Here is a 22,132-nt window from a genome sequence, read left to right as displayed (position 1 = left end):
TGCACCCTGAGGCGGCGCACGTATCAGCTGCGCGGCCGTCTGGAGCGTGGACCAAAGCTTCGAGGCCAGTGAAACGGAAGGATGCTGGACAATACCGAGGAGCGCCCGCACGAAAGGGAGCAGAGCTGAAGCGCGCGGAGCAAAGAGAGCTCGTGCATCTCGGCTTTTGGTGGCGATCTCCTTTCTGGCTCGCAGCGTCCAGTTTAACGACGACGCACGAAGCGAATCGCTCCCCCCTCTGTCTCGCACACCACCCGTCACGCCGGGAAGCGGGCCGGGTTATACGCGAAGCAGGGATCGCCTGCAGTTTACGAACTTTCCTATAGCTGGCCTTGAGGTTTTACTCCTGCGTCCATACCATGTCTGTGAGGGCGCAACGCACGTGGCCGCCTTCGTCTCCGCGTTTGCAGCCGTTGCCTCATTCATGCATACATGTGACCGACTTTATTTATTTCTCTCTTCTTTATACATGTTCGTGCGCGAGTACGGCCAAGACGCGAGAGCCTCACGTGCGAGTCACGCTGCAGTTCTTGGCGGAGGAGTTTCCCACTGGAGTAGGTATATCGTGGAAACAGGCGTCGTCCCTTGCGCGGCGGGAGCGCAGCGCATTAGTAATGAGCTTCCGAGCGGCAGCGGACACGTCAGCCTTCGCGGGACACAAAGGCGCAGCGGGTGTATAACCTGCGCGCATACGGCGCGGCCCGAAGCCGCAGGCTGTGTAACGTAAACGCCGCGCTGAGGAACGGGAGAACGAGTTGCGCGCCTGTGTCTAATGTGTCCTTCGAGCGGCTTTCACTTTCTTTTCGGAGCTGCGCGGGCCGGCTTCCCCTCGCTTGTTTATTGCCCTTCTTTCCATCTGCTCGTCCGTAAGCCTCTCTCCTCGATCTGCTCCCTTTCACGTTCGTTTTTGGCTTGTATGATGCTTGCCTACGCTTGTCCTTCTCTTACTCGCATGCTCTCTCGTGAGGAGGCTTGGGCTTGCTTGTACGCGAGATTGCCTTCTTTTTCTTGTTCTTTCGGCTTTGTCAGTGTTAATTAAGGGGGGGGGGGGAGCTATACCTGAGCACTGATTGCAGTGATGCCTCTTTCGGAACAAGCAACTCTGTGGTGGAGAATTAGCACGAAATCGACGAAACAAGTGGCAAATCGGCGGCTACAATCGCGCGCAACCGAAAAGGAGTTATTCCGCTTATTTGGGCGGGACTCTGTGTATGGCGTATCTCTGCCTGTGTGCTATGTTATATGCAACGATAAAAGGCAGTGACATCCACTTGCCTTCCTTCTCCTGAAAAATGGAAAACCAAGTTTCCTGTAATGTTTACCCTTGCCGCCCTCTTCAACGCACCTTTTTGTTTGCACTCTCCTCGCAGGTCAAAGTTCACAGGAACGAGTGTCTGGCGAGTTCGGGAAGGTCAGCTCACAGAAGAGCAGGTCTTAACAGGCGTCGGCTCTATTGCGTAATACCATTTCGCTTGTGCATACACTCTCGAAGCCAAGGCGCTTTGCTCGGGAGTGAAAGGCCGTCCGAGGAAAGCGGCGAAGAGGCCGGCTAAGTGCTCGCTTAGCAAAGGCGCGCAAACGAGAACGATTTGTCCAGCGCAGCCGTAGCCCGGACCGAGACCACACGCGCACGACTGCTGAACGAGCCGCGCGCAACGCCCCTGTTTCCTCTATTTGTCTGCCTCTGTTTGTCTTCCCTTAATTCCTCGCTTCCTCTGAACCAGGCGGCTCCGTTTTGCTTCGACTTTTTTACTAGCGGACTGTCTGACTGGCTGGCTGGGAGGCTGACAGAGGGACAACAAAACGCGGAGGCGTTGCCGCCGATTGCCAGAGAGAAAACATGGGGGGGTCATCGTACTGTTTTTTTTTTTTCGTTTTCCTTGCGCCTTCTTTGTCTCGTCAATGTGGTGCCGTGTGCGCACCGCCGTACAAAAAACAAAATGGTCTCCCTCGGCGGCCCCAATAACCAGAACGCGAAGCTAGCACTCTGCGGCTATTGTTTCCGGGTCAGGGTAGTTCATGCCTTGTTGATGACTGCAGTTAGTCCAGGGTGCGAAGGCGCGCTGCTGTAAAACGCTCGGTTTTCTGCGCACTAAAGCGGGAATGTGCGTGTGGAATGTATTGTTCTCGAGAGCCGAGAAGAAAGCGCCTTGTAGTTGGGTCCCGTTGCGTTAGAGGTCCATCAGAATAAGCAAAGACGAGAACGTGGATCAGTGAAACGGCCGCTCTTCTTTTCTGAAATGTTGTTGCGGTTGTGTGAAGCGGAGTCGTTTGCTAAAAGCTGAGTAAATACAGTCTAACCTTATTATAACGAAATGGTCTATAATGAAATAATGGATATAACAAAATTACGTCTATAACGATGTAATCGCCGGCTCCTTTAACATCGTTATAACGATATTCAACTGCATATGCACTCATTGCGCCTTGGTATAATCAGTCATGAATAAAATGCATGGTGCACAGTCTGGTTTAGATTCTAATATCCATGCACTAATTCCCAGCCTTAGCTGTAACAATGAGGGAAAATAGAGGTGAATTAACGATTTATATTTCACAACGACACGCATGATAGCTTATTCGTGGTGAAACGATGAGTCCGCGAAGTTTGAGGTCACGTTGAAAGGTGATTCTTCGTTATTTCTGCTTCCGGGCTACCCAATCATCCATAATCGCCCTGTCTCCGGTCTAGAAGCAAGACGGAAGAAAAATTACAAGCGCTCCTGAGTAGCGTGCATTTTTGTATCAAGCGAATAATACACGACACATGCATGATTCGCAACGCCTGGCAAAGAGCACTTACTGAGCTTTATAGAAGCACTCTTCTCTTATCCTTTTTGTTCCCTCGGTTGGGCAGGGGAACGGTGTCTAAGTGGTCCAGCGCGGAGCTCACGCACTCTTTTGTGTGGGCGTGTCACGCTCGTTTAAATCAGGCCGTCGCCGGCATCTTCTTCGTCCGGCTCTACTAAGGAGGGTCACGTGGCTGACGGGGCACCGTGATGTGTGACGCTGCTCAACTTTTTCTCCACCATGTATTTTCCCACAAAATTTTCTTTAAATTTGCTTCCCTCAAGTCTTCCGAGAGGAGAAGATACCGCGAGTATATTCGCCGACAGCGCTCGCCACTGGCGCTGGCGCGTTTAGACGAGTCTCTGGAAGTACCGAGACGATGGTGGACGTCATCGCGCGGTGCTTAGCGCATCTCTTACGCACGGCTTTTTTTTTTTTTTGTCATTGTTGTTTCTTGCCTTCCTTTCGCTCTGGCCGGGCGCATTCGTGCCGCCTTCCCGCTCTCTTTGCGACGGTCGCTGCGCCTTCCGCCAGATGCCTTTGTTTCCGGGTGGCGTCCGTTCTTTTGTACCTCCTTACCCCGTGGGCTCCGTCCACGGCTGGCCCACTTCGGCTTCTGGCTATTTTCGGGCTTGTGTACGGGCCTGTAACGAGGGAATTGTCCGGCATTGCGCTGCTCCTTCTCACCTCCTCTCCTTTCCTGCTGCTGCTGCTGAGCGATGCACTCGTATACACGCGTGCCTGAACACGATACCTTTCTTCCTTCCTTCATCCCCCCTTCTCCGCCGGCTGTGCGTGGAGTGTCTCCTCGGATCCAGTTGGCTTCCCGTTCGGTGCAACAATGATCGGCGTGCCTCGCTCGACGATTCTTCCGGCCAGAAGATCGGGTTGCCAGGTTCTCCTTGTCGATCGTTTCCCGTGCCCGTCGGCCCATTCTTCCACGGCGGTGGCTTGACGCGCATCCTGACACGGGCTGAGGGGGCACACGACTCATGATTGTTACGTCCTCTTGGCAACGGGTGTATACTTTAGGTCGCCGAGCGGCGCCTGTGGAAAGACGCGCGCTGGGTTCGTCGAACGAGAGAAGTGATGTTCGAACTGTATTATTATATGAGACGTCTTTCCAAACTGTGAGTGTGGTACTATATTCTATACGTTGGCTCTGCATCTTGAAGTTGCGACAATTGGTTGTGTCTCATCGATGGAGACGATGCTAAAAAGCCACCAATGCGATTTTTACTGGTCAGCGGGTAAACGGACTCGGGTCCGGTTTGCTATTCTACATAAAAAGAAGCGGGAAGTGCACAGACAAAAAAAAAATACTTGAGAGGAGAAAGAGAAAGTCGGCAATCAGCAAACTCAGCACACAAAAATGTGTGCGTACACGCAGACTGATAATTTTCGTGCGCTAAGAAGCCAAGTAAAAACATGCGTCGTTTACTCTGTTGGAAACATCAAAACACTAGTTAACGGTTATTCGCCAAAAATATGCAGTCACTCATCTCCTTCCAACGAAGAAACACGTGTTAGGGCTGAGCATCGAGACCACCGAAGCAACTGTCCAAAATTGCCTAAAATGAAGAGCAATAACAGCAGCGTGCTCCTGCAGATGGAAGGGTCCTTAGTGAAAGCAAAGCTCCCCTCGTATCAAAAGATGCCGGCTCAGCAGCACCTTCTTTGTTTGTTTGCTTGTTTGTTTTTCACATTAAAAGACACCGTGCTTTAGACTACGATAGAACGATAACGTAAAATGTTGTTTGGCGCTGTGAGCGTGTAAAGAGGAACTACAAATTCTTTCTTTTCTTACTTCTTAAAAAAGTTTTTCGATTGGAGAGTCGACTGGTCGTGGATTTCTCTTTATAGCACTGAGTAACCTGAAGGTATACTACTCGTCTTGAAGTTGGGCACGTACACGCGCCATGTGAACATATGCTCACAACCTCGTGCCACAGGCCAGATGATGACGTAACGAACAAATCTTTCATCGGGGAGACAAGAAAGTAAAAGAAAACTCTCTTTGTATCAATCGAGTCACCAGGAAATCGTCTCGTTCCTGCTACGACTCTCTGACTCTGACAGGGGAATAAAGAAACGAATCGAACAGAGCAAGACTAGGGCATTCTTCAGATACCGTCGAATGGAGAAATGAACAAGCAGCGTTATCATGTAAATGCGCCTTTGTGGGATGTTCGGGACGATGTGTAAACAACAGGAGCCCTGAGAACTGCTCTTGCGGGGCAGATTACGATTGCGAGTCGGCGCCACTGGGCTTTCCGTAGCTTTGTTCTCCACTGTAAGAATCGCGTGTGCTTAGATCTCCGCATTCGAGGAAACCCTTATCGCAGCAGTTTGCAGAAGGCGAACAATAGAGAGAAGAGCTGTGGTGCCATCGAAACAAGCAGGCCAGTATGTTTGTTAGCACTTCCCCGCCTCCTCATGTTTCTCGGTTTCATTGCAGTGGGAGAAGATATGTCAAAAGAGGCTGTGCACAAAGACCGACGGTGTGCGGAATGGCGGAAGCTTTTGACCCTGTTCCAGCTATTGACGTAATCTATGCTTTGTGCTTAAGCTCGGAGTTGTTTTTCGTACTGCGTGCCGTTTTTTATTTTCTTTTCGCTGCTTCAGGGTATCCGTGTATAGTTGGATGAACACGGTTTACGATAATAATAGAAATCGAATGTTGGGCTGTGCAATGACCATGATGACCCTTTCAGTGCCCTGACATTCCATCTTGCGTATTCTAAACAGCTCTGCCCATTGACACTTGTTCTTATATTAGGACACGACATAAAAAAAAAAATGAAGGACGATTTACCGTGCTTAGGCCAAATGCGAATTAGATATACTAGCACTTTGACTTCGGTTAAGCGGTGCACCCTTGATGGCAAGTTGTGACACCGGTGGGGCTTGTAAGATCCAGGTTGCTCTGCCGCAGCAACCTCTAGCGTACAGTTATTAATTGAACTGCCACTTGACACGATGGGCAGACTGCTCACAACCCGATGGGCATATTGTGATTCTGTCACAAGGTCACGTGAGCTAGGTGCCAGGCTTCAGACAAGCAAACACACAACGGCTGAATGCGGCTAATTGTCCGCAGGGAATGGACACTGTATGTGCTAGCGCACTAAAATGCAGTTTGGCGACAGGAGGTCATTGCTTGCACGGTGCTGTCTTGCTCCGCTAAACAGTCACACCAATAAACGAAATCACCATTTTAATGTTTCATACTGTTAGACTAGTCAGGGGCGTCAACATTCTTTGTTTTATAATTTCATCTTGTGATCAGCTCTTCGCTTTGGTAACAAGAAAAAACTTTAACAACGCCCTATTTTCTTGTCTCGAAGGAATAGTGTGCGCCGGTCATTCAAGTGGGCAGAGCTCGACTGCAGACGTGAGTAGTATCCGGCTGTAGCCAGATAGCGTCTAACTTGTTTGATATCGTGTCTCCGACATCTCTAAGGGCTCGCGCAGGCCGGGCGAAAGCAACAGTGGCAGCAGTTACTCGGTCACTATAGCCTCTCCAAATTTCACAACGAAACTTCAACTTAATCCACTGCTAAATGCGGCAGTCGGAAGCATTGTCGCCAGCAGGATATCCCAACTTCTCTCGTTATGCTCGGCTTCTTGGAATGCGTGTTTTACTCGAAGATGGTCACGGCCAATAACCGGGGTGACGTGTGGTATCGTTCTCGGACTGAATAATACGCATCGGTCAGAGAACGACGCAGAAGAGATCGGGAACCAAGAATTTGTGCCGGCTCAAGTTAATAGGTGGCGAAATGAGCGACTTATGTTTTGTGTTTGGAAATCGGGCAGCGATTACACCGATGGCGTCGCAGGAAGGCACAATCTAACAAGGAAGATGCGCGAAAAGATGTACCCGTACACAAGGTACAGGCAGGCCGATACGCAGCAAGAGAGGTGCCGTGGTTGTGAATCGAAGCATTCGATACACAATCACGGCGTCTTGGCATTCGGCCCGCCCGCCGTCCGTCTAGCCGCAAGAGCAATCGTCAACACCAGCTTCCTCAAGAACGCGCGTTTCATCCGCTGGCAATTAGCGCGCGCAGGCCAGCCCATATGCACGAGAGGTGGCCGGGAGCGAAGAAAGAAGGTCCGCGACGCGAAATTGGGTGGTAAAAAGAAAGGGCGAAGAAAAAAGGGCCCTTCTCTTATCGGAGGCGCGCATCGTGAACGATCGAGCAGCCGTAGAAATCGAAGGGCGCGCACTCACTCGCACACTCTGCCCGTCTTCTTGAATGGCCGCCGTGCTTGCGTCGTCCACATGCGGTCGCCAGTCAACACCGTGTCGTAGGGCATACCGCGTGAATACGAATTTGGGCTCCCCCCCCCCCCCCCCCCCCCCTCTTTTGTTTAATCGTGTAGACTTTTGTACGAACGGGGAAAGACGAGAGAATTGTTCAAAATCGAAGGGGTCTTACCTTGGCTTTTAAAGATAACAGTGTGCTTTAAACCCATTTGAACCCATTTCCTCTTTTATCTTCTCTTATGCCATAAAGTAATCTTCAATACAAAAATTCTGTTATCTTGAAGCGGAGGGGGTCGTCCTCGAACTCGGCATGCTACTTTGATATACACGGATGTGTGTGCCCGCGTACAGTCTTACGGACCGTTGATTCCGTTTTCATAAATGCGAACCGCGTATGAGGCTGATTGTGTCAGAAACAAATTCGTGTTGTCTAGCTCACCACACAAACTGTTGACTGATGCCACCCTTTCGCCCTCGTTACAGAATTTGTTCTATGAGAGTATCGCCAACGCTCTCTTTAATGCGTCGTTCTTGTTTTGTTTACTTTTTGTTTTTACACTTTCAATGTTTCCCATCGTGCTTCAAATATTTAAACGCTAGACTTCAAGGTAGTGCTTTGGCTCAGGTTGTTCTCTATACCGTCGTCGATAGACGTGGAAGGCGGTGGCGCCTAAGATCTGGGGGTGCCTAAATGGGTATCGATACGGTACACAGGCAACAACCGCCACGCAAACAGCGCACCGCGTTCGCGGAAGGCTTCAGCGCCTCAGGGGATGCCGCCGTTGCTGCCCCTTCCGTGGGGCCCTTGCACCGGACGATCGAGAGAGCGCTCGCGCGGCTGGTTGCCCCGGGTTAAACAGCAGCGCACCATCGTCGTCGTCACTGCAGTCTGGTGGGCGGGCTTTATAAATCCCCGGCAGTGCACCGAGGAACGGCTCCGCGCCGCCACTCGGTTCCCTGCTCATACCGGAGGAGGACTACCGTCTACGATGCCGTTTAGGCGGTAATCGGGCGGCCCTAACTTGCCCGCGAGCTGCCCATTATCGTTATTATCTTTTCGCCTCGGCTCGTATGTCTGTCCCTCTCCTCGCATGTACTGCGTGTGCGCCCGGCTATAGACTCTGTCCGGCGGGCGTCGATACGGGGCCAAGGCCCCCAGACAGGGCAGCGGAGCGCACCCTACGCGCTGCCGGGGGCATAACAGGAACGCTCGTTTACTGTGGCCGGTTCCCGGGCTCGCAGATAGATTTGTACACACGCGAAGACACGGAGGACGATTGTTGGGAAGCCTTGCCTCCCGTGTGAGTGAGAGTGACACACGTGGGGAAACTGGCTCACTCCTTCTTCTTACTGCTCCTTTATCGTTGCGTATACTCTTCTTCCTCGAGCACGAGCAGCGCGGCCGAAGCAGCCCAGCATCACCGAGGCTCACATTGTGTCGTCGAGATAGCCGAAGGCCCATATTGTCTGTCTCTTATTGTCCGCCGTGCGCGTTTGGAGGCAAATAATCTGCGCCGTTGTCGGGGATTCCCCCCCGACTAGCCGGCGCCGTCGGCTCCTGCGGGACTTTGCCGAGTGACCCGATTTCGCGACTATGCTTTCTTGCACGACGACGTCTCTGCGCACAAGGCGCGTTTTGTTGCGCACCATAGGAGCTTCCCGCGTTCCTGGGGTAACAGGGTCCTTTGTGTCGCTGTCAAAAGTGGTTTAATAATAATAAAGGTGAGAGACGCGTCAGCGGCGCTTCACTACGCAACGAGTACGGGTGGTTTCCTCCGTTTGTTCTTAACCTGCCTCTACTTAACAGGCTCGTACAACTGTTTTGTTTTCGCCTAGTAACCTTCAACGACGAGAATAGCCTATGGCTCAGGCGCGCCTTCGTCAAGCAGCCCTGTCCTCCAAATAATGCAAGAGCCGGCAACGAATGTGTCCGAACAGTCATTAACCCTCATGTTCCATTTGGTGTTCCTTTTTAGGATGACGACCAGGCCGACACCAATAGTGTCGGGTGCCCGCCACTCCTTTATTAATCGCGGTCTCGTTTTCTTGCTGCTGCCCCCCTCACCCGAAACTGCCCTATGCCGCCCACGTCCGTTTGCGAACAAGGGCGCAGGGACGACCTCCTACGGCAGGGACAACCTCGTAAAAGTCATCCTAATGACAGAGCTGCTCCAACGCGGAAAAACAAGCTTGCCTCCACGGTCGAACACTGGAAAACAGCGCTCTTCGTGCTCGGTTGGCCGCATTGTAACGACGTCTACGCAGAACATGAAAGCGACGTTATGCAGGGGCCGTATTCTGCAACTGTTCTCCTCCTGTTCCTCAACCATTGGCAGTTGCGACTTGTGATGTCGTAACTGACAGCTAAACAAGAAATGCCATCCGCTGGCTACGGTGTGGAAACTGGGACTGACTACTAGCAAGAAGGCAAAATAATGAAATGCATTTCGGAAAGGACCGTTACTAAATAGTTACGCCCCCAATTTCTTTTGTTTTTTCAAAGCGTCTTAAACAACTTCACTGATGAGCGATTCAGTCGCTGAGAAGTGCGATGGTCATCTTTGCATTGTTACCCGCAATGGCGTGCGAACTTTTGAAAGAAACTGCAGAATTCGCGGATAGAAACGACAGAGGACAAGCTTGGGCCCGGAAGCTTGTTTTCTGCATAGTTTCGATTTCCGTCTTTTTAAACAAATACTTAGAGAACCATCGAAAAATGTGCACTCTGTTATGAACACCAACAAAGTATCGGAGAGTTCACAAGCCTCAAAATGAGATGCTCCAAGATCCGTGCAGCAGATTTAGAACAGATTGTGCTTTACACCATGTTGAAATCGAAGAGGTGAATGGGAAAAATACAAGGACGAGAGTTAACAGCCCCTGAGCGGCATTAATGCAGCGGTCAATGACCTATTCGGCAGAAGACTATCCGTCGCTAGGTGAGGTTAAGCAGCAGCATGGAGTTCTTTCCTTGCTCCATGAGCGGCAGGGTTCTGCGCGTGCAGCTTTCATCCAGCGAGCAGCTGCTCGCGCTGCTGACGCGAGAACAGGCTCCGCGACGACGGAGAGCCGCTTGTTCGGCGCTGCGTGCCCTTTGTGTTGAGCTCGGGTGTGATAAAGTATGGTTGAGAAGCATCTAATATAACGGCGTATTGTGTTGCAGCGATGAGTCCTCCCCGTGAGGCTTAGATGCCGCGTTCACAGCTGCTAAGTTCCGAGCCACGGAGCCCTTTCTTTAAGACAACTCAGCGCTAAGTCCAGCTGGTTGTTCTTATTGTGATACAAAAGGCCGCGGAGGAGACCTGGACAAGCGGAAACAGTGATGCAAAAAATATTTGCGTTATTCGCTGTGCCAGGAAGAAATGGAATTGGAAAACGAGGAGACGCAACGGATTATCGAAGCATCTTCCCTGAATTTATTCGTAGTTTCGACGCACTGGCTGAAACTGCAAAAAGAGCAGTTGCTTGAATAAATTATTAAGCATTAGGAAAGCAACATGGCAGCACTTTTTTATAGGCACCTACAGCTCCTCTCCGCTTACGGTTGACGCCATGCTTTGGTCGCTTAAGCTTGAAACCGTCAACAGAGTTCACATTCCAAAAGCTAAAAAGAAATAAAAAATATCACAGCGCATCTGCCTTTTCGTGTCTGTCTCTTTTGGCTTTATTTTTCTCTTTCCCGCCTGATAGTTCTTCCTATAAAGGTTTCCTATAGTCTACTTGACATTTCCTGCCGCATACGCTTCCGTTTCTTTTCCCGGCTCGCTCTCTCTTCGGAAGGAGACTCGCCCGCGTACGCGAGCTTGTTTCGGGGACGTGCGCGCGGACAGATCGAGCTGGTCGCTCGAACAATCGCGCCTGACGGGCATCCCGTGCGGCTCGACGAAAGATGAGAGGGTGTTAGAGGAAAGGGGAAAGAGGGTCGGTATATAGTGGCGGACCCGATGCTAATTGGACGGTCTCCGTGCCTATACCGCCTCGTCCTTGCCATTGTGCGTGCGCGCGTGATGTGCCCGCAGGGTTGCGTGCAATTATACGACCCTCCGTTAAGAGCGGTCTATAACCGCGCCGCGGTATCTTAATCCCGAAAGACGCGGGGTCACGGAGTCCCCGCGGGCCCCCCTGCGCACCGGAGGCAAGAGGCTGGAAGCCGAGCCACATGCCCCCTCATGCCCCCTCCGCGAAGCGCTCGCCTTGCTGGATCCTGTGTGAGAATGGGAATATTTTTGGCAGGCCTGCTTGCAATAAAGTGCCGCGGGCCAGCCGATTCACCCGCTGCTTCAATTCGCTCCTCATCCGTCTTCGCTCGTAAGGCGAGGTGAGCGTTTCATCGAACTGGCAGCTTGAGTAGCGTATAGAAAGCCGGAAACAGAGTCAGCTTATTATGCAGGTTCAAAGGGATATGCCCGCTCAAGGGCGGTTTGTGATTGGCGTTCACGAGCTGGCCAGTCATGGGAGCTAAAGGTACAACGCCTTTGACGCGCGCTAATCACTGACCATTCTCTACTTAGCTGCCTCCAGGAAATTTTAATAAAACGGAGGCAGCCTTGCCCCTTGTCCTTTACAATAACCCCTTCCCTTCCACCTTAGCGCCTTAGGCGCATTCTATTGTGGATTGGACGTGGTTTCAATAAATCAATCAATCTGACCATTCTCTAGCGCGCTGCAGCTCATTACCTGCGGATTACAGCTCTAGCTTTGACACCACCACACTGTTTTAGAGAGTAAGGTGAGACAGAGTGCAGCAGGCGCTTCGCTTCATGTGACTGCCGTTCGCATGATCACTGTTATTTTGCTTTGAGAAAACGGCGCAGCTTCTGTTTCTATTTTCTTGCGAATCACGAGTTCAGCTACTCCATCTTCAAACCTCATTCTTGCGAAGGCGTGGTCAGCAATCGTGCAGTGATAGCGCACGTTTATAGCCCCAGGCGTTTAATTCGCGGAGCCGAGTGATCAGGTACAATCGCCGATAAGAAGACGCTTGGCGAATTTAGTACAGCTCCGAATCGTGACGCGCACCCGAACACCTTCGGTTTCGTACATCCGTAATCGCGGGACATCTTGCACTCTACAGCGCGGTAGCACGTTCTTGAGCGATCGCAGCGAACTGCCTTCAACGAGTCGGCTCATTTAATGGCGATCCATCAGGCACGGCTCCAGCGCGGATGCAAAGCACGCGTTCTTACGCGTGAGCTGAAGTGACAACTACGCCTGCTTGTTCCTCTGTTCTGCAGCTGTGCTATGCATAACGACGTGACATGGATACCAAGAGGCGGAGTGCTGCGGACAGGAGGCGGAGAACGGGGTTGCATGAGGTTTGGGACAGGCGTAGCCTTGCGAGGCATAGAGCACTGCTGGGCTAGTGTTGTTGCCGGAAAGCGAAGTAGGCGTGCATCGCGTAATTAATGACCGCGTACTTCGAATAATTGCTTATAATTACAGCGACTACAAGGACAAGTAATTTGCGGTGTCGTACAGGTTACGCAAAGGGCCGTGCGAAAGTCATGGTGTCCATATGACAACAAAATTTTATGGGCTATAACTGTTTCAGCGACTGTACACGTGTATGCGTGCTGTAGGACGGGGTATTGAAACGCTGTGTGTTGAATTTGAAATGAATTGAACACTTATACGGGGCAGGCGTTAGGGGCTTCTTAGGGACTACAGTGTCTGTTGAAGTACAGTTTCGACTTCATATTTTTGGCGCGTGCTCTGTCAGTACGTAGAGCGAAACAAAAATATAACAAGTCGCCGCTACCTCAGATGCACAGCACAATTCGCGAACGCTCTCTTCTTTCGCCTCAACATCTTGCACCATCTGCACTCGCTTCTTCTTTCTAGTCAATGCAACGCACATTGTGACTTCGAAATTTGGACAATTAGAGCTATTTGCTGTTTAATCGAAACGCCTTGGAGCGCTTTCATGATTTCGGGGGACACTCTTTTTCTATGCCACTCAGATGGTGAACATAAGGAGACGAATTGATAAATATACCAGTAAAAAAAAAAGAAACGAGACGCACAAAAAATGCTGTACTGTCTGTTCCTCGCAGTAAATCACAGACGCCATCGTTCCCCAGACGTCGTGTTCCTGTCACTGCGGGACGCAGACCTCAGCGAAATAGGGCAGGAACCAAGAGAAAATTGTTGGAAGCGCGTGTACCGCTGTCTGCGTTACGCGACTGGCAGCAGAGGAGTGGACACCACACCAGCCAAGGGTGTCCAATACTTCCGTCTTGTTATTAGCATTTCACTCATTTCAACTCACTGCAGCTGGCCGCGTCCTTCTTTCTCAAGGCTTCACCCGAGCCGAAGCAGCAGTGCTTATACCGTCTATCGATCTCAACCCCAGAGTGACAAGGACTCGACGACGTATATGACGTAGTCCTTGAATATCCATTCAATTAAGACAAGCAACCACGTCAGTGGACCTTGCTTGGAGTCTGGATGGGTTGTTGTCGTATTTACCGGTTTTTCTATGACGGCGGCGCGTATAATAGCCAGTGACATCTTTGCGTTTATTTGAGAAGCGACTGCTGTGACAGCGCGACCTTTCGTTTTTACTTATTTGCTCCAAACCGTGGCATTCCGAGGACATCACTAGCGCCGAATATTTTCTTTCTTTCTTTTTGCCTTGTGTTCTGCAGTTCTTTTTCTTATTTTTACGTCTCTAAGATTGCTAATTCAAAGCTTTGTCAGCTCGAATCCTGCAGCGCTATGACAGCTAGCAATTTGTTTCCAAGTTTTATCAATTTTTAATTTCAATTTGCCATTTTCGCGAACTTCATGCATATTAGGCAAGTTGCATTCAGAGCAATAAAGTGCTGAAGGTTTCCATATCGCCAAATATCTATGTAGATATATGTTTTGTAGTTATGTGACCCCAAGTTATGTAGCATCTATGTCTTCTGCTGCAGTTTGTCCGAAGAAATAACTCCTCGTGATGTTTAAAACTTTGCTAACAGGAGTAGTTGCGGTTCCGATACGTGTCTAAGGACGTCTAATGATGTTCCATTTCAACCTTCGATTTTGCAGTGAATACGTGAATATGTTAATTTTTCCTTTCAAAATGCCTCGACGTGTACACGCTGTTTCAAATGCCCTTGTTTTTCATCGGGCTTTCTTTTCGGGACCGGAGTTCACCTTCCGACGAGGAGCGAGCACTCGCGTGCGTATGCGGGGCACAGCCTTGATCGGACCTCGGAGCTTTCTCCGAGCCAGCAGCAGTGACACAAGGAGCAGCTGCAAAATATTGCGCACGCTCAAACCCCTTTCCGTGCCACGCATAGTCGCCGCCTGGCGCGCTGCCAGCGAAGACGCGACGCGCTGCTTTCCACCGCTCTCACACGCCGTACCGGGGCTGAATGTAGCGTCTCACTCCGGGATAACCGTGCTGTGTAAGGGGTGGGGCAAGACGTGAGAAGCAGATAGGGATCGGGATCGCGCAAGACGCCCCGTACGGTCAGGCGCGTGGGCAGTGTCGACGGATACAAACTGTCCATCTGTACGAACACGGTGTGGAAAGAAGGCAGACGAAAGAAGGCAGACGAAAGAAGGCAGACAAAGAAAGGCAAAGAAAGAAAGAAAGAAAGAAAGAAAGAAAGAAAGAAAGAAAGAAAGAAGGAAGGAAGGAAAGAAAGAAAGAAAGAAAGAAAGAAAGAAAGAAAGAAAGAAAGAAAGAAAGAAAGAAAGAAAGAAAGAAAGAAAGAAAGAAAGAAAGAAAGAAAGAAAGAAAGAAAGAAAGAAAGAAAGAAAGAAAGAAAGAAAGAAAGAAAGAAAGAAAGAAAGAAAGAAAGAAAGAAAGACGATTGAAGAGATACCCTTCCGAGCTGTGACTCTGTTGTTTCGTTTATAGGATACGTCCACAGCTGGAACGAAAGCACTAGCAATACGTAGGCGTGCGCTGTTGGTTGCTTCCGTTTTATATATGGCTCTGGCCGCGAAAGGCCAATTCAGCCTACGCTTTGCGGGTTCTCCCCGCGGTTTGCCCGTGTGTAGCCTGAACGTTCCACTTATAAATGTAGGCGCAATACTTCGTCGCCAAAAAAAAAAAAAGTGTCAACTAAGAGCGAAGTCATTTGCCCCCCAGGCGGTGAAACGCCGTGTGTAATTCCTGGTCTCGTCAGTCTAACAGGATCGAGGGGAAAAAACAACTCTGTCGCTCTAGAATTTTTCTCCACATTGTGAAACATACCTGCATGAGTCTCAAAGCACCCCGCTGAGCGAGGCTTCAGGACCCGCATTGCTTTACCTTGGGTGGTGGCCCCGCGTTTTTTCGATCACCGTGTGAAGAGTGCGTCGAAGCGCCCGTACTGCGCTTATGTATACACAGACGGCCAGGGGAGGGGGGGGGGGGGGGGGTCGACGCGGCGTGCGAGTTGGTCTTCAGCGTGCGAATTTCACGCCCGCACCGTGTTCGAAACGCCAAAGCTCAGTCAACGAATGTCGTCGTCTAAGCGAATGAATGAATAATCGTGCGGCTTCTTCATCTTAAAAACCTTCGGGCGATGCACATGTCATCAATCTCTCAGTCGCGACCGTATTGAGGACGGACACCGTGGACGTCGTCAGACGAACGCGCATGTGCATGCGCAGGGCCAGACGGGAGTCGCTGCTCCATTAATCCTTCACGTTGCGTGGGCGCGCCGCCCCAAAAAAAGGACGGCTTCCGTTCCACACGACCTGCCAGGTTGCAGCGACGATTCGCCTCGAAATAGCGTTGAGATAACCTCAAACCTTGATGGCATCGCCCCTGGCTTAGATTACAGTGTTGTGTTCCTGCGTATTGCTTTCTTCTATGTCCCGTTCGTCGCACTGTAGTTATTTTTGGAATACTGTCACTGACTCGCCCAAATGCTTACCTTGTCGAATAAAACAAATGCAAGTTCCGCATAAAAAATAACAGCGAGAAATCGTTTACTTATCCTGCTTGCTACGAACTCGGTATAATTTGCAGCTAAATTTTGACTTGGATTTTGCTTCGTTCAATACACGTGGAATGACCATTCTTTCTTTCTTTCTTTCTTTCTTTCTTTCTTTCTTTCTTTCTTTCTTTCTTTCTTTCTTTCTTTCTTTCTTTCTTTCTTTCTTTCTTTCTTTCTTTCTTTCTTTCTTTCTTTCTTTCTTTCTTTCTTTCTTTCTTTCTTTCTTTCTTTCTTTCTTTCTTTCTTTCTTTCTTTCTTTCTTTCTTTCTTTCTTTCTTTCTTTCTTTATCTAAACCTCGAGGTGTCAGTGACCTTAATTGAGAAGCGGGACGCTGCCGTGGGCTCGTCTCGGTTTGTTGCTGTTTGTGTCTCTAATGACCGCTGGTTTCTTTTCTTAATAGTGTGCGTGTGCTCGGTAGGTGCGCCTCGACTCGGGAACGCTTTCTCCACGACCGCGCCCCTCCCGCGGCACAAGAAAAAAGTCGCGAGAATGTCGAGTGAGGGAGATGGCGACTCTTTTTCCCCTATAGAGATAAGCCCCACGGGTTTCGCACTGCACGCTTCAACACAATCGCCCGTATGCGCTGCAGCTAATTTATGATCGCTTGTCCCGACTTTGATTTATCGAAGAGCGTGGCCGCTCGGCGCCTGCGGGCAGCCGCGAAGAGTGCGGCGTAATGCGCACCTGATGGAATAATCCAGTTCCCATGCGCGTTTTCTTTTATGCTCATTTTTTTTTTCCATTTCACGTTCCTTAGAACGCGAAGGGTCCACGGCACAAGGCGAGATAGTGTTTGACAAGGCCTCGGCTATCAACACACTATTGTTTACTAATGTCAGTCTTTTATTTTTTTTTTAACTTTCGGCAAGCGATAAGCACACGTGAGCTGCCAGCCAAAGATTTGCGTCAGAGCAAACTTGAACATAGAAGTAGCGGAAAGTAATAGACTCATTCCCTAACTCTGGCACGGAGCAGATACCCTTTGCTAAACATGAAGAATTAAGAAGCGCCCACCGCGGTGGCTCAGTGGTTACAGCGCTCGGCTGCGGACACGAAAAGACGTGGGTTCGATCCCGGCCGCGACGGCTGAATTTCGATGAAGGCGAAATTCTAGAGGCCCATGTACACACTGTGCGATATCAGTGCCCGTTAAAGAACCCCAAGTGGTCGAAATTTTCGGAACCCTTCACTACGGTGTCCCTCATAGCCTGAGTCGCTTTGGGACGTTAAACCCCAATAAACCAAACCAAGAATCAAGGAGCAAGAATAGGAAATGACGTCATATGTGGAGCTTTTCTCTCTTCTTTCAGTGCGTGTACTTTTTCATTTCCTATCGTAGTTAGCTTGAAGAAAACTCTCTCAGAACTTGCCTCAATCCGCGGGCTTTCCTTGCTGCGTTATTTTATTGTTTTCTTCGGTAATTGACGTGTTGTGCAAGCTCATGACTCGCGCTGCGCGAGAAGTGAAAAGCAACCGCTTTGCCAGGTTTTTTTTTTTTTTTTTACCGCGTGTCCTAGATCGTAAAGAGCGTCGTTCGTGTTTAAGGGTCGTAAAACTTGTCGTCTCCTTCGCTCTCGCGGGGCCCGTTTGTTGCAGCCGAAAAGGACCGGCGAAGCTCTCTCCTTTTAGAAATTAGAAACAAAGCCAGTCACTTTCCTCTGAATTGTGCAGCCATCTAATTTGTTTACGGCGATTCTAACGTGACGTAGATTAAGGAATACTTTCGACGATATTCTTAAATGCACCGCACCGACTGCGGTGACTTCGCCAGCGAATGCGAATTTTTAAAAGAAAGACAACAATAGAACATAGAACCCGATTAAGGGGCTACTGGCGGCCGAATGTTCTGGCGCTGTTTGGGCGTCGTCGTTTGAACGCAGTGGACCATTTTCAAAACTCTACGGTGCACGATGAATTCGGGTCGGTGCCATTAGCTCGAACACGCCACCGTTGTTCATTCGCTGCGAAATGCGACGCAGTATTACGTCTGTTTTGTCGAACAACGCAATTGCGGTGGTCTTGCGGCGCGGTAAAATGCTCGGTCAGAAAGTGGGGCTCTGTTTTGTCGCCCCTCCAGTAGAAGCGGGTGCCAGTGTTTGCACACGGCGTTTAGAAGGACTGCCGTTTGTTCCAAAACTACGTCGGAGCGTCTAAGAAACTTCTTTTCATTTTACTTTTTCGTTTTAGGGAGAGAAACGGCGAAGGCTGCTCTCAAAGCAACACTAACTGAAGAAGTCAAGAGACGTTCATGCGCAGTAGTACGAACTCTGTGTGAGATCTATGTGAATGAGAAATTAAACGCAGTGATAGGGCTTATTCCGTTCAAACTCATGTAACTCTCACAACGTGCCGTTCCAATGGCGCCAGATCACAGGTTGTGTGCCTTAGTAGTCGCGGCAGCTGGCTATAGTCATGGGCGAAATGCAAAAAAAAAAAAAATAAAGAAAGCCCGAGGACTACCATTTCACTTTAATAAAAAGTGACTGCCGGGGTCGAACTACTCCGGATGTCCCTCTTACGCCGTCCCTTGCAGACCAGGCCTCAAGTTTTGGCTTATACGAGTACAGTACAATCAGCGTGGCGTCCACAATCTATGAGCGCTCAAAGTGTACAGCTGTTTTCAAACAACGACCAGGTGACGATGTACGCACACAGGAGAGTACAGGTTTAATTAGATCATGACATTCTTCCACAGACGTTCCGGCGTCCTTTCAGACTTGTCAGCAAATCAAACAAGAGCAGAGTGTTCTTTCAGCGATTGAGTGCTTTCTACAAGCATTTCTGCTCCAGGTATACCCTGCACAGCCAATTTATTTGGGGATGAACAGGCAATTGAAGTAAGAAGTACGCAGTTCTTTTAAAGCAGCGGGCTCTGTATGGCGTTGGCTCGGCCCTGAACCTCTGCGTACGGATACAGCGTGCTATATCTCTTTTGTTACTCCATTACTTCTTTTACCTCGCTTTTTATTGCCTTGAGAAAGGAGGGCGGGATGCGTCAAGGTCAACGGGGGCCGCAGAACAGGGATGACTTGATTGCTCGTTAGGGGAGGAGTTCTTGGAGCAGACCTTTGGTCAAACGGAAACGGGTGCGTTCGGAGACTCCCATGGCGAGGGAGGACAGCGCGCTGGAGCGTGGTCTGTCTCCCGGCCAAGCCGTGATGCGTGTCGCCCCGACGGTCACTTCGGAAAATGTTTCCGCGTCCGTACGAAGGAGCTTTTCCTCTAGAGCATCGCGTTCCGATGTGTTCGTTCTCTTGAAATTAAACGTACAGAGCTCGTGCCGTCATTGTACATTATAGCCTTCGCTTTTTTCTGTTTTACAGTTCTCAGATGTAAAGAGGAAGTAATTACTCTGTGAACATCCACCCAAGTGCTGCCATACAGCTACGAAGCAAAGCTATGCAGTTTCCACGGAAACTTCGCAGTTAAAGAAAAAAATCGTCCTAGTCCGGGATTCGAACCCGGGACCACCGCAGCAGTCGCCCTGCCAATTGAGTTGACCGGGACGGCTAGCCTATGGTAGGGTGAGAACGAATTGATCAGTAACTCGATGTGGGAACAGAGTTGGTCAAAATTTTTAGAGATGTGATAAGGCAGCAATTGCTCATTGACGACATCTACCCAAGCGCAGCCATACAGCGACAAATCTGCTCTACCTTGGGGGATTCCCCTAAACGTTTGACCAGTTCTTTGGCGTTAACGTAAAAATCGTGACAATTAAATTTAGAAAGTCAAGGCGAACGCACCTAATTTTCTCGAATGAATTGCGTTCAGATTTTCTCCTATTTTCCGCCAATAGTTTATTCTAACGCGTTTACCGCTTAGCTGAGAAAAGTCTCATAGTATAAACAGTCTAAACAGACTGAACAGATTGAATGAAGAGTTTCATATCCTATTTAAGCATGTACTAGCCCCAACTTGCTTTCAAGGCGAGTCCACATGATCGGTCGAATATGTTGCGCGAATACGAGTACGGCAAATAAAGAGTCTGCAGAGGCCACGGCTAGAATAGCTTAACGTGCGTATTCGCATAGCCTTCACATTCACACAGGTTTATTGCATGTTTGTATGCACGACCTATTCGCGACTGATCGCCACATGATCTACTCTGGCTTTGCCTATCGTGATTGGCGAGCGCTAGGATGCTGGCCAATCGAAACTCGAGTTTACGACCAAACAGCTCAGCTAATCTTGCTCATGCTATTTGATGCACAATATTTGAAGACCTGGATATTTCTGTGCTTCTGCCCTGTTCCTTTCAAGAAGACGACTTGTAGCCTCGACAAAAAACCGTTACCAACATAATGTCTAGTGCAACCCTATATAAGAGATGAGCATTTCGAACACCTTCGGTATAATACCAAATGTTTTTTTTTTTAGTGGAGTGGCTCCAGTCAGGTTAAATGAGCTAAACATCTGTCTAGCAGGCACAGCTAGCTAACATCATTATAAGCATGTACTGTCCACATCAATCGCTTAGGTTACACAGTGCTTCTAGCCGCGGTCAGGGTCATGCAAGAATTTGTATAGCAACGGGTGCACTCCCGAAACTAGCGAATGCAGCAGACCACGCATCAGGATGTGAGTGGGGTGAAAACGAAGATGACAAAGAAAGAGATAAGAATTATCACGCCAACAAGAACGCACGAACAGGCTGTCCACTTACCACCAGGACGAAAGTCCCCAAGAGTTCGGCGAGGACTTCCCGGACGACGGCATTCTTGATCTTTACGCTTTCCAACATCGCGGATGCGACTCAGCAGACGGTGGCGCGCACTTCACAACGCAGACGACGCGATGAAAGGGCAAGAGGGCAGCGAAAACCAACAAAACGACGCAGGCTCGACTAGGCGTCGATGCGAGCTCGTCTGGCTTCCCGAAAGCGCTCTCCAAAGTCGGACTCGAAGCGACTGAAGTAGCAACCTCCCTCTTCTAGTCCGAATGACAATGATGAGAGATTCTTGTCGATAAGTAAATAAAAGAGGATTGAGATAAAGGCGAACAACGTCGCCTACTCGCGACGCGAACCCGTCGTGAGAGGTGTAATCTCGATTTGCCGGCGTCGTCTGCAACTGGTTTCGTTTTTGTATCGCAGCGCCGCAAGTCAAGAGAGCGCGGAAAGGAGGATTGCAGTCGTGTGATTGGTCCGCGAAGGTTACGTCACTGGGCGACGTAACGGCGCGGCGCGCGGGGGTCTGCGTGCTCCCGAGCGCTCTTGCTGCCGTCGCAGCTGCGCAGCGCCCGCGAATGGAGACACGCTTTGCGGCGAAACCACCTTGGCAGGAGGCGGCGGCGAGGAAACCGCTAATTACTGAGGTCCTGTCGCGCTCGCGCATCTAATTACCGTCATTTTAACGCCTTTGCGTTTTTCGCTCATTAGTCGTAATGTAACCAGTGATTATCTCAGGTCAAATGCGACCGTTATTGGATCGCCGGGTGAAAATGTAGTGAGGTGTGCGCTGCTCTCCCGCGCACCACACTGAACATCAAATGTATTTAAACTATTTCAGTCTTGTCTGTTTGTATTTCAGGTATGTGAATGTATGCATGCATATGCCGTTCGACGTGAGGGCGTACATTTGGGAGCGTATGGAGGTATTATTGCGATAGATCAGGAGTCTCGGTTTTACTGTAGACGCGAAGAGAAACTTCATCCACACGAACACTTCTTTTCACGAGAATAAAGCTTTTCCTCCAAGCTGTCCTCATTCTCCGGCTGCTCCCGTTACCGTTTCCCTTTTTCATCGAGTCTATTCGACCCTTTTTAATACGAATTGTCTGCTGGAGTGATGTGGTCTCTGATTTAAGATTGTCCCCTTTTTTGACACCTTGTCTCGAGCTTTTAGATGTCAATGTGAGCGGGCTGCTTAATATCAACGTTTGTATGACATGTTTTGGAACAAGGCATAAATACGCTTGTGCCGTGTGGGACTCTTGGTAAATAATACTAAGCAATAATTTTGAAAAAAAATAATAAATCACAGGAGAGCAGGAAGGTTTGCCCTACATATCTCGGTATTTGAGAGCCGATGGTAGTACCGACATGAAAATAAGATAGACTGAGAAAGTCTTTCCTTTCGGAGAAGAAAATCACTACTAATATCTATATTAAATATTTCACGACAAAACAGGAATTACCAAAGA

At 49.6% G+C, this 22,132-nt stretch overlaps 1 protein-coding gene across 5 annotated transcripts in view; it reads right to left on the bottom strand.

The window, feature by feature from the left end:
• The window catches only part of LOC149341362 (aquaporin-7-like), a 68,485-nt gene extending 47,438 nt beyond the window's left edge, over positions 1-21,047 (bottom strand). For all 5 annotated transcript variants that reach the window (XM_089543441.1, XM_089543440.1, XM_089543438.1 and 2 more), the window contains exon 1: positions 20,655-21,047. In XM_089543441.1, coding sequence (XP_089399567.1) covers positions 20,655-20,732 — 78 coding nt within the window. In that variant the 5' untranslated portion in view covers positions 20,733-21,047. The remainder of the gene's footprint in view (positions 1-20,654) is intronic.
• Positions 21,048-22,132: the final 1,085 nt, after the last annotated feature.

Source organism: Amblyomma mixtum, chromosome 5 (genome assembly GCF_055824585.1).
Source record: "Amblyomma mixtum isolate Tamu chromosome 5, ASM5582458v1, whole genome shotgun sequence".
NCBI lineage: Eukaryota > Metazoa > Arthropoda > Arachnida > Ixodida > Ixodidae > Amblyomma > Amblyomma mixtum.
The sequence above is the reverse complement of the archived record's forward strand: the minus strand, read 5'-3'. Positions and strand labels throughout refer to the sequence as shown.